This window comes from Phacochoerus africanus, chromosome 5, assembly GCF_016906955.1.
Source record: "Phacochoerus africanus isolate WHEZ1 chromosome 5, ROS_Pafr_v1, whole genome shotgun sequence".
Taxonomy (NCBI): Eukaryota; Metazoa; Chordata; class Mammalia; order Artiodactyla; family Suidae; genus Phacochoerus; species Phacochoerus africanus.
In genome coordinates, this window is record NC_062548.1 from 76,389,460 (window position 1) to 76,407,023 (window position 17,564).

Genomic DNA, 17,564 nt, shown 5'->3' on the forward strand with positions numbered 1-17,564 from the left:
AATAAAATAAATCCAAATAAATCCAGAACAGCACCCTTTGGGCTGGCCAGCAGGCCTCTCCATGTGTGGTTCTTTACGGTGCTTCTGGCTGGCCAAGAAAGGAAAACTCTGAGAGGGGTGGTGATGCCCCAAGCTCTTGAGAGTTACAGGTGCCGGGGCTGTGAGTGGAATCGCCTCTGTTGCCTCATCTTTCCCATCTTGGCTTTCCCAGTATTACCTGTGCCACTTCCATGTGGACTTCTGTGCATTGTGTCCTTCGTGGTGTCATCATGCCTACTCCCACCACCCCAGAGAGGACTGGTACCATTTGCATGTGCATCCTTCCCAGATTTTTTTGCATCTATGTTTCTGTGTTGGTTTATATACAGTCATGCTACGCAGATTACATTGCAATGTACTAGTTCACTTACAATCATATGTCCTGAACATTTTTTTCCATCATTATTCTGCCTCATCATCAATTTAATGGCTATAGAGTATTCTTTTGTAACTTTCTTGCCTTTAAAACAGATTTTTATGAAAACTATCTTTTTTTTTTTTTTGGCAGCACCAAAAGCATGTGGAAGTTCCCAAGCCAGGGATGGAACCCGAACCATAGTAACACCAGATTCTTACTCTGCTGTGTCCCATGGGCACTTCAGAAGGCTTTCTTTTAAAAATGATCACAATTGGGAGTTCCCATCATGGCTCAATGGGTTAAGAACCCAACATAGTGACCATAAGGATGCAGGCTCAATCCTTGTTCTTACTCAGTGGGTTAAGGATCCGGCATTGCTTCGAGCTGCGGCTCAGATACCAAGTTGCTGTGGCGGTGGCATAAGCCTCAGCTGCAGCTCTGATACCACCCCTTGCCCAGGAACTTCCATAAGCTGTGAATGCAGCCTTTAAAAAAAAAAATCGCTATCCCTTTGCAGAAGTAAAAGTAGGTCGTTCTGGGGGAGGGCTTTAAATAGTAAAATTGCTCTGGTTGCTCTGAATGGCACTGAGTCCTTTGGAGAGATTTTTATTTTCTACAAAGTCAAGTAAATACACGCCACTGGAAAGCTCACAGTGCAGCATTTCTGGTCCTGGACTAGCAGTTAGAAAGTTAGAGCTGAGGAGGAGATGCTGGTAGGGACAAGAAACCCCAGCCATCCAGGCTCCCTGGGGGGTTAGGTCCTCTGGGATGTCTTGGATCTGAACCAAATGTCTTTTCTCTCCCAGCAGACCCGCCCATAGCTGCAGCTGTGGTGTCCCATTTTAATGACTGCCCAGATTCCCACAGTCAGTTCTGCTTCCATGGAACCTGCAGGTTTTTGGTGCAGGAGGACAAGCCAGCATGTGTGTAAGTGTCCCCTGGGGTTCTGGGGTTTGGGGGCTTCAGGCATCCCAGCAACCAATTAAAAGAGCATTTAGCTCCACAGGCCATGCCAGCTTATGCTCAAGCCATCCCTGAGAGCCCTGGAGCTGGATCTGTTAGAGAATCAGAACAGTAGGCTGAGCAACACCTGCTTCAAACCCAGCTGGTTAAAACCCAGGTACCAGAGCCCCAGTCCAGAGCCACTGAGGCAGCAGAACTCCTAGGGATTGGAGCCTGGGGATCTGTATTTTTAACAAGCACCTCACGTGACTCCTGAGTTCAACAAAGCCTGAAAATTCCTGCATTCAAGTTTTTTTTTCTTTTTTTAAAAAAGTATAGTTGGTTTACAATGTTGTATTAGTTTCTGGTATACAGCAAAGTGATTCAGTTACACATCTATATTCTTTTTCAGATTCTTTTCCATTATAAGTTATGACAAGGTATTGAATATAATTCCCTGTGCTATGCTGTAGGTCCTTATTGTTTATCTATTTTATATATAGTAGGGTGTATCTGTTAACCCCAAACTCCTAATTTTGGATTCAAGTTTAATTCACTACTTAGAATTTCTAAAGGACAAGGCACTGGGTTGGATCCCTTTGAATAGCTAGAGTCTCTTAAGATGAGGTCTCCAGCATCTTTACAGTTCAACTAATAAAATAGTCTGGAAGTGCATGCAAAGGGTTGGTATGCATGAGTGGTTAACAGAACAAAACAATTGGAAATAAAGATGCATGTCAAGACCATGTCTGTGGCATGCCAAAGTTCACAGGCCAGGGATCAAACCTAAGCCACAGCAGTGACAACACCGGATCCTTAACTGCTAGGCCACCAGGGAACTCTGGGGACTGCTCCTGAAAATATAGCTAAGGCCCATCCCAACCCAGTGAATCAGAATTGCCAGGAATGGGACCCAGGGGTCACATTAGTTAAGAACCACCAGTGATTGCAACAGTCAACCATCCCAGGCAAGAAAGGCACATAAGGAAAGCCCCTGGAGCAGGTGTCTATGTTTGGTTGGTGGGGAGAGCAAAGAGGTTACTCAAAGCCTGGAGTGTCAGGGGACCTGCTGTTTTAGGTCAGTGTGGCCACAGCAGGGAGGAGACAAGATTGGTGACAAATTGGAGGCCAGAGCCTATTGGAAGTGGGCCTTTATTCTCTAGGCAGTCGGAGCCATATCAGTTTTGAAAGGGATGTTTTAAGAAAATTAATCTCAAAAAAATAAAATAAAAATAAAAAAGGAGTTCCCGTCGTGGCGCAGTAGAAACCATGAGTAGGAACCATGAGGTTGCGGGTTCGATCCCTGGCCTCACTCAATGAGTTAAGGATCCAGCATTGCCGTGAGCTGTGGTATAAGTCACAGATGTGGCTTGGATCTGGCGTTGCTGTGGCTGTGATGTAGGCCGGTGGCTACAGCTCTGATTTGACCCCTAGCCTGGGAACCTCCATATGCCGCAGGTACAGCCGTAAAAAGACAAAAAGACAAAAATAAATAAAGAAAAAAATTAATCTGTGCATTGTAGAATACTATTAGGTGGCCTTATACTCGCCCTCTGCACTGTTGACATTTGGCGCTGGATAATCCGTGTTGTTGGGGCTTTCCTGTGGACTAAAGGATTAGCATCCCCGGCCTCTACCCACCCCCACAGTCATGACAATCAAAAATATCTCCAGACATTGCCATATGTCCCCCAGGATTGGGGCGGCATGAGGGAAGAGGCAAAATTAAAAATCACTTATAAAGTTGCTATTTTTATAGGTGGAAAATGGTTAAAAGTCAGCATTTCATATGGTCCTACCTAATACCAGTAAATAATAGTAAATGTTAGTAAAAACTAGCATTTACTGAGCTTTGCTTCATGCCAGGCACTGATCTAAGCAGCATCCACATGTTAGGTCCCCCGAATGACCCCATGAGGTAGGCGAAGAGCTCGCATTCAGACCTGGCCTGTCTAGCATCCGCAGCTGTGTTTTTAACTAGGATGCGTGAGGGTATCAGACGAGGAGCCCAGGAGGGACTGGGGACCGGGAGAGCCTACCACCAGCAGTGGGGGAGGGCTTTCCTCTTCCCGAGGTGCAGCCGTGTGGGCCTGGGCAGGCTCCTCGGGGTGCCTCTCAGCCTCACCTGGAGAGGCAGCCTGGCCACCTTCCTCCTGGGAGGACTGGGTGGGGCCCCCAGGTCGCATCTGCAGAGCTCAGAGCCCTTTCCACCCCATAAATCCAAAGCACAAGGATGAGAGGAGTCACCGCCACCATCATTCATGATTATCATTCTTATTAAAATACACGTAGGAGCCTCCGAGGGAGGAATGGGAGTATTTTTCTTAGTAGCCTGGTCATCGTGGAAAAACACTGGCCCTGCCAGAAATGTTGCCCTTGACCCAGATCTCAGGAGGCCTCCCAGTGCAGCAAGTGGAAGGCCGTCTCCCCTCCAGCAGTGCCCAGTGCCAAGCCCTGCGCTACCCCAGACTGTGCCATGGGAGGTTCTTCTTTGGAGAGAGAGGGAGTTCTGGCCAGAAGAGTATCAGAAGCTCAGTTTTTCCACCAGAAATTTTGAGAGCTGGCAGCCTGGAGCCTGGATCTGCAGATGACCCCAGGCAATAAGCTTTCCCATGGCCCAGCACGCATTGCCTGGCAGAAGTCTTCTGAGAGCAGGGGGCAGGTGGCTCTCTTGTTCTCCTTAGTCTGGGACCCAAGCGCCGCTAGTGGCACAGGGAGATAATTGTCCACCACATTTACTCAGCATTACCTGTTGGGGATCAGGACGACCGCCTGTCCCTCTCCCCACTCACACTGTGACTATCACTGACAATAATAATAGGAAGCGCTCAGTAAAAGCTGCAGCGCTGCAGCAGGCCCGGCTCCCAGCAGTCCGCATGCCGTGACTCACAGAGTCCCCCTAGCCTCCCTCTCAAGTGGAGATCCTCGCCCTTAGTGTGCAAATCAGAAAACGGAGGCTCAGAGAACTTAAGGCAATTCACCCAGGGTCCCAGAGCCAGCACATGGCAAAGCTGGGATCCATTCCCACGGATTCCAACCCCCAAACCCAGGTTCTCAGCTGCTGCCCCAGAGGGCACGCAGCCTCGTCTTCACAAAGTTCTCCTCAAACAGCTAAGCTCTTGTTTCCAGGAAGGGTGCTGGCACCTTCCCCCTGCAGGTAAACGTCCCTGCAGAGGAGGGTCAGGGTCATTCCCCAGCTCATTGCCCAGAGCACAGACTCTTAAGGAATCCGTCCTGTGGGCCACAGGCAGGGTCTATGGAATCAGCTGAGATACTTTTGCAGTTTGAAAAAGCTGACCATTCCAAAGGCAATAGTTTGCAGCTATTGACCCCAAATTCCCAATCCATCCCACTGGGGTTAGTAGGTACAAACTGTTGCCTTTGGAATGGATAAGTAATGAGATCCTGCTGTGTAGCACTGGGAACTATGTCTAGTCACTTATGATGGAGCATGATAATGTGAGAAAAAAGATTTTACACATGTATGTGTGACTGAGTAACCTTGCTGTACAGTAGAACATTGACAGAACACTGTAAACCAGCTAAAATGGAAAAAATTAAAATCATCATTAAGAAAAAAAAAGAAAAAGCTGACCGTCCATGGGGAGGCATGGCCACGCAAGCCTCTACCACCTCTTTGCCTCAGTTTCCCCAGTAGATCTTGGCCCGGGGCAGTATTCACTCCACAGACATGTTTCACCTGCCGTGGAGAGTGGTCCATATTGTTCTTTGGTGGTTTGAATTAGCTGTCAGCATTCTGGAAGTCAGGGTTCACATCTCTAAGCAAATGCCCAGCTTCCCTAGAACACGGCCTGCCCCCTCCAATTCTCCAGTTTCCACCTCTCCCTGATGCTCCCCAACACTAAAGCCATCGTCAGCCCCTCAGTATCTGTTGTCCCCTCTGCTTGGCTCACACCAGCCTGCCTTGCTCACTTCCACCACCGCATGAGCTTATAAGCTCAGTGCGGCAGGACCATGCCTCGTACCTTTTTGTACTTATAGTGCCTAGAAGAGGGTTCTCATTCATTAATTCTCATTAGTCCAGAAACTCAGAGTCTATGCAGAGAAAGCAAAATATGTTGTCCTCACTCTTAAGAACCACCCCAACTTTGGGGAGCTGACACACTCCTAGTCGATAAAACTGACAGACCTTGAGGTAAGGCCACGTTAGAGCCTTACAAGGACAAACCCACAGGGGCCCAAGATTAGAGTCTGAAAAGAGGGAGCGCTTCTAAAATATTGTCATTCTTAAGCTTTGTTTCCCTGAAAACAATAGTCCTCAGGTTTCCAGAGAATGAAAATGACATCTCACGCTAAAATATGAAATAAAGGGAAAGAAAAAAAAAAAAAACTTAAAACAACTAGTCAAGGAGATCCTGCTGAATAGCATTGAGAACTTTGTCTAGATACTCATGTTGCAACAGAAGAAAGGGTGGGGGAAAAATGTAATTGTAATGTATACATGTAAGGATAACCTGACCCCCTTGCTGTACAGTGGGAAAATAAAATAAATAAATAAATAAATAATAAAATATATAAATTAATTAAAAAAAAACAACTAGTCAGAAATCACCAAAGGTAGTGAACATTATCCTTAAACATTTATGCTGCAGATGACCCCTAGATTGTATTGTTGGTCTCCCTTTAATAAATCCCCACTAGTAGCCAACTACTTCAGAAGACAAATAGGCAAAGAATTTCCAAAGGCAGTAAGTAAAACCATAGAAGTGCAAGGTCAGGACTCAGACACCAGTTTTTCCCTGAGGCAGATTCTGCAAACAGTTGGTCTGCTGCCTGCAGAAACCTTCAAACAAAGGAAAACAGTTGAAGGAAGCCACCCAGGTGACACATTTTAAGGGTTCCAGTGTTGGCAGCTAGTGGCAACTGGTTGAAGTGTCTGAATGTTCCTCAGTGACTGACTTCCTGACAACTTTCCCACAGCAAAGTGGGAAAACACACTGCTGTCAGCCAAAAAAAACATTCCACATGGCTCTGGCCACGGTACCTTCCAGGGGGAATCAGAACAGACACCCAGAGAGGAGTGACCACCATCCCCTCGGGAGCCTGTGTGACAGAGAACTCGGCCTCCCAAGAGATCAGGATTGGGGAGTGGTTTTCTTGTGGGTGTTTGAGCCACTTTATGTAGATCTGCTGTCATCTCATCAGCCAGCAGATGGTGGGGTATAGGGATTAAGTTAGGGCATCACCCAACCACAAGCCTGGAAAAAGTGCCCGCCCTCTCGCTATCCCACCAGAAGCAGATGCTGAGGGTTGCACAGCAGGCAGGATAATGCAGCAGGTTAAAGGCATGGATTTGGAGGCCAGACAGACCTGAGTCTCTTATACAAGTGACTTGGCGCCAGTAAGCCTCTGTTTCCTGATGTATAAAATGGGGCTATTAGTACTTCTTAGGATGGTAATGAGGACCCAGTGACCACAAGGCAGGTGGAGCTTTTGCTGTCCAAGACAGAAGCCACTAGCCATGTGTGGCTACTTTTTTTTTTTTTAATAGTTGATTTACAGTGCATTTCTTTCTTCTTGATTCTTATTTTGGGGAAACAGCCTGCATGTAATTCCAGAGCCTCTTTTTAAGAATTAGGAAGACATAATCAGAATTCCAGAGCCGGGTGTTTGGCCATATCCAGTCTAAACAGATGAAATGGAATGGTCCAAGGATATAAGAAAATGGTCAGGGAATTCCCGTCGTGGTGCAGTGGTTAATGAATCCGACTAGGAACCATGAGGTTGCGGGTTCGATCCCTGCCCTTGCTCAGTAGGTTGACGATCCGGCATTGCCATGAGCTGTGGTGTGGGTCGCAGACGCGGCTCAGATCCCACGTTGCTGTGGCTCTGGCGTAGGCCGGCAGCTATAGCTCTGATTGGACCCCTAGCCTGGGAACCTCCATATGCCACGGGAGTGGCCCAAGAAATGGCAAAAAGACAAAAAAGAAAAAAGAAAAAAGAAAATGGTCAGGCTTTCACATATGCCATTCCTCTTCATGATAAAAATAACTCCTATTCTGTTTTGATTCCTTTCTTAAACAAGGGTGCTACATCCCCCATCTCTCCTGCACCCGAACCAGAGGGCCTGGGGTTCAGCTCCCACCTTGGGGAAATGCCCAGAATGAGACTGGAAAGTGGGGAAGGGGAGAGGGGCAGATTTTGAATGGTTAGTTCTCGATTCGGTGTCCTTCAGGTTCTACCTCCATGGTGATCAGGCATAGCACACATTAGGGGCACTTGGGGGCCCCCACCAAGTGGATGGGCATCTCCAGGGATGTGACCATGGCCCTGGCATTTTCCAAAGCTTGCTAGGTGATTCTAAAGTGCATCTAGGTGGGAGCTAGCTGAGTCAAGCATGATTCATTTGTGACCAGTGAGGTGACTCTGCCCCTCCTTGTGTGACTTGTGCTAAAATAATCTGCGTGATTAAGTCTAATATTAGTAGAGGCTTTGGAAATTTAAAAAAAAAAGTATGTCACCAGACTTTTTCTTGCCCCCCCCCCCCAATAAAGAGCAACAACACTGTAAATCAAGTATATTCTTGAAAGGAAGGAAGACTAACTTTAAATAAGGTACATAACAATTGGGCTTTGGGATAAAGAGACATTTCCATTAAGCAGCCTTAAGGACAGAAGCTATATGCCAGAATCACAGGTGATAGCCATAGTAGCAATTTTTGCAGTATCCCTTGTTTGCCATCATCTGAAGCCCATACAGTACCTGTTCCTTTAACATTAAAATGATTAAGTTTGGTTAACATTGAGAAAAATCTATGTTCCAGGAAAATATACTGTATTTATCCTCTGACTCCTTCTGGCATCTGAACTGGGGTCTGGCAGCTCAGGAGACCAGCTTTAAGGGAATCATAAATGTCGACATCCCTGGAGCCAGCCCTAGTACAATAGCACACACACCAGGACCCTTAATCCACCTTCATTTTCCTTGTTCTTCAAAGGTCTTTTAATCTGAAAGTGAAGGTGACAAGCAGGTTACTTCATCAAAAGATAGACTCTTAAAAAAAAGTTTAACTGTCATTGTCATGTCTGGAGGGTAGAACAAAACCTTTAAATCCCATGTGTGATGTTTGGTGCAAGACCGCTCCTTGGGGAAGTCCCGTGTGGGAAGAAAGCCACCCCACCTGAGAAGGGAGTGGTGATCAAACATTTTTATTACAATAAGAAAGTCACCCTAGACAAAGGAACCTTGTGTAAGCTAAGTATTTTCTACTGAGAAGAATCATATGCTTGGAGGAGAAAAAGAAAGTGTCTGCAGCAGAAAATGACTGTCACTTCCTTATAACTAGAACATGTCCTGAGGAATCATCATGCAAGAATCACTGCAGTTCCCACCCCAGAATCTGGGTGGGGGGAGTTTGACATAAGTGAGAACTACATGGAAGAAGCAGTATTAGCCTTCAGTACATCAGAGGGGGCTGTTACTGAAAAGATTGATGCCAAAGAGTCTCCAAATAGTAGCAACACCAGTGATACTATCACCTTGTGTTGGTATGGCCCTTTACAGGCTGCATGCACGTTCACAATAATTATTCTGTGCCCTTACTAATCCTCTAGTGGAGAGAGGGCACCTTGTGGGAAATGAGGACCAGGATTCCTAAGAGACTACTGGCTTTTCAAGTCCTACAATTACCAGATAGTGTTGCTAGCCCCTAGTCCAGTACCCCATGCACTGGACCACCTAGTAAATGCTTGCAAAACTAATTAAACTTAACGAAGAAGACAAAAAAGCAAACCACAGTCTGTCTCCTGCTGGTTTAGCATGTTTTCTTTCTCTCATCACTAGAAATTCTGAATACACATGCTGAGTTTAAAAATAACCTGGATTTTTATGAACTACCAAAATGAACTTCATGTCATAAACACATTTTCTGCCTTCCTCACTCCCCCAGGATTTGGCATGGTAACAATAATAATGAAGGGTTTCAGCAGCATCTTTCTCCCTCAGATGATAAGCTAATGCATTACTCCTGTTCTCCAAGCAAGAGGTGCCTGTGCAGGGGAGTAGAAATGATTTTGCTGAAGCCTTTACCTCCAAGAGCAAAGGCTGGAGGAGCCCCTTTGGGTTTGGGTGCCTCCAGCCCAGCCTTCCTGGGGAGTGGGGAGAATGAGACTTCTGCCTGGAGAGTGTGCTGACATCCCTGTCTTTCTCAGCTGCCACTCTGGGTACGTCGGCGCACGCTGTGAACACGCAGACCTCCTGGCGGTGGTGGCCGCCAGCCAGAAGAAGCAGGCCATTACTGCCTTGGTGGTGGTCTCCATAGTGGCCCTGGCTGTCCTCATCATCACATGTGTGCTGATACAGTGAGTCTTTGCTGCCCCTGAGGCTAGGACCCCACCTGCCCTCCTGGGGCCATCTGCAGGGAGCCTGGATAACAGGGCCACGTCGCCACTTTACTGCTCTGTTATCTGATTGGTGTTAGCAAAACAGAGAGGAACTTTGGTGACACCATTGTGATGAGGGTGTGCAGGGATGCCAGAGGGCACTAGAAATGGCTCCCGGTCTCCTATGCACAGCAATAGCCACGCTTCCTCTCTGCAGAAGGCACTTTGCAAATCCTAGAGCCACTGTTGCTATTACATTAGGTCTTCCCCTTTCCCTATTTCTCTGCCTTCCTCCTCTTCATCCTCCAAAACTCAGTCTCTGCCTGGCATCTTGCAGGAAGCCTTCCTGAGCCCTAGACCAATTGAACTCCTTTTTGGATATTCCTTAGCCCCATTTGCTTGCCCCCATCTCCCAACTATTCTGCAAAGGGAGAGACCCTAGGGTGGTATTTCCAGCATCTGGCCAGATTTATTCCCTGGAACTCTCTGGAGATCTCTAAGTCACAGAGCAAGCCCTCAGAGTATGTTACCTCATTGGACACATGCAAGGGACTGACACAATAGCCCAAGGCTGCGATTGGCTCAGCATAGAGTAATTTGTGGTGGAGACAATAAGTAGACAGGCCCTTCTGTCAGCATGTTCCTGCAGGAAGCCACACTTGAGCCCTCTGAGGTTGCCTAGGGTTTGGGGCAAGTAAATAAGAATCTCCATCCTGTTTGTTTATTGGTTTGTTGCTATTGAGGCATCTAAAGCACACACTCCTGGTTCTAGTAATGAACTGAGTGCCCCCAGCTTGTTGACGGCAGCCACGGCCCACTCACATCCTCCTCCCGGATCAAGCCAGCTTTAAGAGGAGCGGGTTGAGGTCTGCACTGGGCTGGCCTTTCCTTCCTCCACAAGCAGGACGGTCTACTCCCCTGTGTCTTGAGAAACATGTTGGCAGGTGGCGAATGTATTTTCAGGCTGGGACATGGCTCAGCTTCTGCCACTCATGAGGACAGCCCCCCCGCCCCCCGGGAGCAACCTAATGACCCCTGACCTCAAGTCTCATGCCCAGCTGGCTAAGTGTGCACATCCATTATTCCCATAGCCCTGCTTCTGTGGCCAGGAGGGCCCAAGACTAGGTGCCCTCGTGGGCCTCCCCAGAGGAACTGAAAAGAGACTTGTGCCATACTCTCTGATGACACGAACAACCCAGGATAGCCAGGCAGCCTCTAGTCCCAGGGAGGCAGCCTTCTCATCTCTCCTCTGTCCTTTAGAAAAGTCCATCCTTGCCAGAGATCAAGTTCAAAATCACAAAGGCAGCATCTAAGCCCTCACTCCCTCCAGGCTGCTGTTTTTGCCCAGGCACCAAGTCCCTTCTGAGTGGCAGAGGTGGTTGGGACCAGTTCATCCCATGCCGGAGGGATCTAGAGGCCTGGATCTCACTGTCTGGGAAGTGCCTGCGGCTGGCACCCCTGGCTGGGTAACTGCAAGACAGCGGTCACTGGCCATCTAGGATCAAGGCCTAGATCCCCTCTTGCATGGGGTAAGCTGGTCCCAACCTAGACTGTGTTCCTCAGGAGGCACCTGGGCACACTGCTCTGGCCACCCATGGCAGATTGGGCGGAAACGTCACAGGGTCCCTTCTCAGCTCTGCTGCCCAAAGTTTCAGCAGCTCCAGTAACCTTTCAGGGCAGTGCAGAGAGAGTTGGGGCGGGGGTAGTGCCTCTCATTTCCTCCTCTGTTTCCAGGCTCATGTCAGTCAGGAGACCCGCCCAGCCCTCGTCAGTGGATGTGTAGGTTGTATATACAGTGTCAGATTGAGCAGAAACAAAGTCCTCCAAGGTGTCCCAGGGGAGCAGGCATCAGTGTCTGTAGCTGATTAAGGTCATAGTGCTTTCTTCTCTGCTCTTCTCTCGGGTCCTCTGGCTCTTTTTTCAAGCTGACTCTGCAGACCATTCATTCATTCCTGCCTGCAGAGAAAGGCCGGAGCGTTCATGGCCCTGACGCTTCGGGACTCCAGGCAGCAGGTGCACTGAGAAGATGAGTCTTCCCCGGCCTCAGAAAAAGCCTTGAAGCCATGGGGATGCATGACTCATTTTTTCATTCCTTCCATGGGTCCACACAGCCCACACCTGCAGTCCCTGCTTCGCTGCTCGCACTTCCCAATGGATGACCCCCCTTCCCAGCTCTCACAGCCCTGCCAGCCTGAAGCGGCCACTGCTGATCCTGACAGCAGTTCTGAGATTGTTACTTCATTTCTGGGGTTCCCCAACTGCTGCTTTGCGGAGCAAGCAGCCAGGGAGTGACAGGTCCCCTCTGACAACTGGAGCCAGGTTGCCCTGCCAACCCAGAGCAGAAGGGCCACATGGAACTGGTCCTTCCGGGTGGCCAACAGATGCTTCCTTGGGTGTCCAGCTCCCACCCCAGAGGCCACTGCCCTGCAAAGTCCTCAGCCCCCTGCTCGGTCTGTCCCTCCATAGGCCTCACGGGAAGGCTGGGTTCAAGCCCAGAGCTGCTCAGCAGGCCCCTCGGGCAGACGCTGTGCCAGCCAGGCACTCATGCCAGGCTCCTCCCCAAACCGTGTTCTCTGCATCTTTGCAGCTGCTGCCAGGTCCGAAAACACTGTGAGTGGTGCCGGGCCCTCATCTGCCGGCACGAGAAGCCCAGTGCCCTCCTGAAGGGAAGGACCGCTTGCTGCCACTCAGAAACAGGTGAGGGTCTGTGTTGAGGAAGGGCCTTTTCCCCTTGGGAGAAGGACCAGCTCCTCCGGGTCAGGGCAGAAGTTCTTGGAGGATGAAGCAGAAAGAAGGGAGAAAAAGAAGAGGCTGTTTATCCCACCAAGTCAGCTTTAGTTTATTCGAATGTTTATTTTACTCAGAAGGGACCGCTTTTATCTCTGCTGGTGACTGTGTGACCTTTAACGAATAACTTAACCTCCCTGAGCCTCTGTTTGCATTTTTTTTTTGTCTTTTTGCTATTTCTTTGGGCCGCTCCCAAGGCATATGGAGGTTCCCAGGCTAGGGGTCAAATCGAAGCTGTAGCCACTGGCCTACACCAGAGCCACAGCAACGCAGGATCCAAGCCCTGTCTGCAGCCTACACCACAGCTCATGGCAATGCCGGATCCTTAACCCACTGAGCAAGGGCAGGGATCGAACCCGCAACCTCATGGTTCCTAGTCGGATTCGTTAACCACTGCGCCACGACGGGAACTCCTCTGTTTGCTTATTTAAAAAATTTGCAAATTGAGTAAGTATTGATATAAAGTACCTGGTATATTGTCTCACAGGCTGCAGACATGCAACAGATGTTCATTCTCTTGAGAAATCATCTTTCCCATCAGGGAAATGAGGGAGTTGGCCTCTCTTGAAGCTCTCGAAGGACGCAAAAGTCTTAGAATCCTGTGATCTTCATTCAGTTGACCATTGTTTCATGAGTGTTTTCTCCAACATTCACAAAAAATATTGGATGTCTGCACATGAGGCCAAATCCACGTCGCAGGAGCCTTCATCTGAGCATCGCTTGGCTCAGGGCTCCTGGAATCCAATAGCAAATTTATCCAGACCAGCTCTGAAAAGTCTGACTCCCACCAGTATTTCTGGAACCCTGGTTTGTCCAATAGTGCCCAGCATAAATTCCTTGTTAGGAAGTGGGGGGTCAGGAGACAGTCACCACAGGCTTGTCCACCTGGGGGCGTCCTTTTCTAGTTAACAGTCTGCATTCCAGAGGCTCAAGGTTGCCTGGCGAGGGCAGGAAGAAAAGCCATTGAGAGAGTTCCCATTGTGGCTTAGCGGTAACAAACCCGACTAGTGTCCATGAGGGCTTGGGTTCAATCCCAGGCCTAACTCAGTGGGTTAAGGATCCGGCATTGCTGTGAGCTGTGGTGTAGGTCGCAGATGCAGCTCGGATCCCAAATTGCTCTGTGGTGTAGGCCAGGGGCTGCAGCTCCATTTCAACCCCTAGCCTGGGAACTGCCTATGCCTCGGGTGCGACCCTTAAAAAAAAGACCAAAAAAAAGAAAAGCCACTGGGAAGCTGCATCACTGCCGTGTTCATTAGGCCTCCTGGTGACCTGACCTGGAAGGAACTGAAGGCCCAGAAGCGCCCTTTACTTAGTCTTCATTTCAAGAATCATAGTCATTGTGCATAAGCGGTCTTGCGATTCAGGAAGGTGCTGATTCATCAATCCTCACAATAGCCTTAAGGAGGAGGGCATGTGTAAACTAAGTCTGTCCAAGGCCTGCGTGGGTCCCACCCTGAGGCCCTGGGGTGCTAGGATGAGACCAAGGGCCTCTGAAGGCCCCACTCATATCTCCTCTACACTGGGGGACCATCCATGGAGCTAATGAGGGCAAACGTTCTTATTTTGTCTTTTAGCAGCAATAGAAAAAGGGTGTATGCCTTTTAAGAAAATTTAGAGTAGACGTGCCCGTTGTGGCTCAGTGGTTACACCCAACTAGTATCCATGAGGATGCGGGTTCGATCCCTGGCCTTGCTCAGTGGGTTAAGGGCCCAGCGTTGCCATGAACTGCAGTGTAGGTCGCAGCCTCAGCTCGGATCCTGAGTTGCTGTGGCTCTGGTATAGGCTGGCAGCTGCAGTTCCAATTCTACCCCTAGCTTGGGGACTTCCATACGCCACACATCAGCTCTAAAAAGCAAAAAAAAAAGAGTAGATTTTGTACCATCAGTCTGCTCCTCGCTAGAGTCCTTTAGGGTAAAGTAAATTTCTTATTCATGTCACTTCTGCTCCACCCACATCTAAGAGTAGGTTAGCTTTGAACCTGGGATGGGTCTGACCTTCCAGAGATGGTCACCAAGGCTGAAGCCCCTCTCCTGAGATAACAGGTACCTCTCCACCTCCAGAGAAACCATGGGACGGACCAGGGCAGGAAGATGTTCAGACTGGGCTGGATTCAGGGGCTGCTGGGACTGGGGACATGCTGCCCCCCCATGACAGAGCCAGGATGCCTTCAGGGCCCAGCCCTGAGAAGCAAGGGGGTCTATGTCTGAAGGGCCTTAAGGGAAGCCATTTTGTGGCCAGAGCCCCCGACCAGCTCATGAGCTGCCCACTAAGCCACCCCTGTCACCTCCCTTTGGAGAAGGCCCTCACCCCAGCATGCGCCCCTGTCCTCTTCGGCCATAGCCCGTTTCCCTTTCGGTCCGCTTTGCCTTGGGCGCTGAAAGCACAGTGCCAGGAGCTGCCGCCCCTGAGGAGGGACCTCAGAATGTGGCCTGGACGGCCCAAGAGAAGCTGGTGACTTTGGCTGGGGCCTCCCCAGGTATCTGTCCCAAGCCTGTTTGCCCAGCCTGGCTGGGGTCTGGCCCGCAGAGCTTAACCTGTTTTTCCTTCCGTCCAGTGGTCTGAGGAGCCCAGAGGAGGAGTCCTGCCAGGTGGCCCGCGGCAGCCTGAGGAAGAAAGGACTTCTTGAGGTCGGGACAGCAAGGGCGGCCTGGGACGTGCCCACAGACCTTCCCGACTCTGCCTGCAACCGCCTATGCGGCCTTTGTGTCTCTTGTGGGCCTTTCTTCCAAACTCTGTCAAGAACTCTGTCTGCTTGGGTTTATTCAGTGTGACCTGGAGAAGAAATCAGTGCACCACAGCTTAACAACTGGTCCAAAAGGACCAGCACGGGGCGGACCTCCCATTTACCTAGTGAGGTGTGTGCGTCCCATCTGCTTCCAGGGCTGTGTGGGTGTGTTCTGCCATCACGGATGCCAGGCTGTGTTTCTCTTTAATGGGCCTATCTTCCCACAAGGCTCCATCCTACCCGACACCAGAGAGTCCCACAGTTGGTACAGTTTTTTTCTTATCCGCTCATGGGGGAAGAAAGTAGAAAAGGCATAACTGCTTTTTGCTACGTGAAGACACCACGTAGACATCTGCTCTCTGTCCACGAAACCCTTAACCAGCCTGAAGTCTTCCATCGACGCATGAGGTTGAAGACCTTCCCAAGCCATCACCACCCTCAGAGATGAGTTCTTATTTAGTAGATGGAGAATGGTTTTATTTTTAATCTCCTAAGTCAATGTCAAAAATGTAAAACCAGGAGTTCCCACTGTGGCTCAGTAGTAATGAACCTGACTAGTATCCATGAGGACACATGTTCAATCCCTGGCCTCGCTCAGTGGTTTAAGGATCCAGCATTGCTATGAGCTGCAGTGTAGGTCATAGACGAGGCTTGGATCTGGCTTGTCTGTGACTGTGGCGTAGGCCTGCGGCTGTGGCTCCAATTCAACCCCTAGCCTTCGAATTTTCATATGCCTTGCGTATGGCCCTAAAAAGACAAAAAAGAAAAAAAAGTAAAACCCTTTCAGACATGTGCAGTAATGATGTATGTATTGCTGGCTGGAAAGTTACACTGATTAGAAATGCCTGGGAGTTCCCATCGTGTCTCAGCGGTGACAAACCCAACTAGTATCTATGAGGATGCTGGTTCAATCCCTGGCCTCCCTCAGTGGGTTAAGGATCCGGCATTGCCGTGAGCTGTGGTGTAGGTCGCAGATGCGGCTCGGATCTGGTGTGGCTGTGGCTGTGGTGTACACGAATGGCTACAGCTCCAATTCACCCGCTAGCCTGGGAACTTCCATATGCCACAGGTGTGGCCCTAAAAACATAAAAAAAAAAAGGAAAAGAAAAGAAATGTCTGGTCTTTGGGAGACAGCTGAAGCTTGAGAAAAGCCACCCAAGATGGGTGGAGATGGAAGCAGATGAATTGCTGATGGGAGCAAAGATCAGTGTTCAGAGGTCATGCCATTTAATATCTGAAGCAGGTAAATGCCCCAGGATACATTCCTGTTGAAAAGTTAGTGGATCTGTCAGTGGAGATCTGGCACCTTGTCGAGGAAGGGAGTGTGTGTGTGCGCGCCTCTGCCTGGGGAAACACAAGAGTGACTGCACGGCTCTCTTCTTAAACATGTTCCCCTTCTAGTGGGCCCTCCAAGAATCTGTTTGGAAACAGAGCATTAGCAGAGAGCCACAGGCATTTGGGGCTGCGTCCATGGAAGCAGGACCAGTCACTTATTTTCCATGTTATGACTTGGTGGATTTGATGCTTTATTTTTAAAAAAGAGAAATTGAACTTTCCTGTTTATTTTCAAGCATTAGAAGAAATATCCAAGTGATTTTTTTTTTTTCTTTTCCAGTCAGGATACTGGTTTTATTAACAAAAACCCTAACAAGCCGCCTCAACAGTGTGGGTCTCGCTTTTCCCTCAGAGAAGGAAAAATTATTCTTTGGGTCCTTTTCAACGCAGTGGGCCTGCCTTTGCGAAGCGCTGGTTTCCTTCAACTGCACACAGGAGCTCCTCCCTAGGAACTGTCATTAAAATCTGAACCAGGGAGTTCCCGTCGTGGCTCAGCAGTTAACGAATCTGACTAGCATCCATGAGGACGAAGGTTCAATCTCTGGCCTCGCTCAGTGAGTTAAGGATCCGGTGTTGCCGTGAGCTGTGGTGCAGGTCACAGACTCGGCTCATATCTGGCATTGGTGTGGCTGTCTTATAGGCCGGCAGCTGTAGCTCTGATTCGACGCCTAGCCTGGGGGAACCTCCATATGCTGAGAGTGCGGCCCTAAAAAAAAAAAAAAAAAAAAGGCTTAATTTAAAAAATCTGAAACAGGAGGAGTTCTCTTGTGATGCAGTGGGTTAAAGATTTGGCATCGTCACTGCGGCAGCTTGGGTCACTGCTGTAGCGCAAGTTTGATCCTGGGCCCAGGAACTTGCACACACTGCAGGTACAGCTAAAAAAGAAAAATAAAATAAGCAAAATAAAATTTGGAAACAGAATAACAATGAAATAATATATAAACTCCTCATGTCAGGGAACTCTTCATTCACTAATAGTGGAAAAATGGAAGATTTCTACCTATTAACCCTCCAGTGCATCTAGCTCCTCACAGTG

At 49.0% G+C, this 17,564-nt stretch overlaps 1 protein-coding gene across 2 annotated transcripts in view; it reads left to right on the plus strand.

Annotated features, from left to right (window-relative positions):
• TGFA (transforming growth factor alpha) overlaps positions 1-17,087 on the plus strand; it is a 102,983-nt gene extending 85,896 nt beyond the window's left edge. Inside the window, exons 3-6 of one of the 2 annotated variants that reach the window (XM_047781834.1) lie at positions 1,204-1,324; positions 9,511-9,660; positions 12,269-12,378; positions 15,023-16,105. In XM_047781834.1, the coding sequence (XP_047637790.1) occupies positions 1,204-1,324; positions 9,511-9,660; positions 12,269-12,378; positions 15,023-15,030 (389 nt within the window). In that variant the 3' untranslated portion in view covers positions 15,031-16,105. Of the gene's footprint in view, positions 1-1,203; positions 1,325-9,510; positions 9,661-12,268; positions 12,379-15,022 lie in introns of both variants that reach the window. The other variant, XM_047781835.1, reaches the window with a different exon arrangement.
• The last annotated feature ends 477 nt before the right edge of the window (positions 17,088-17,564 follow it).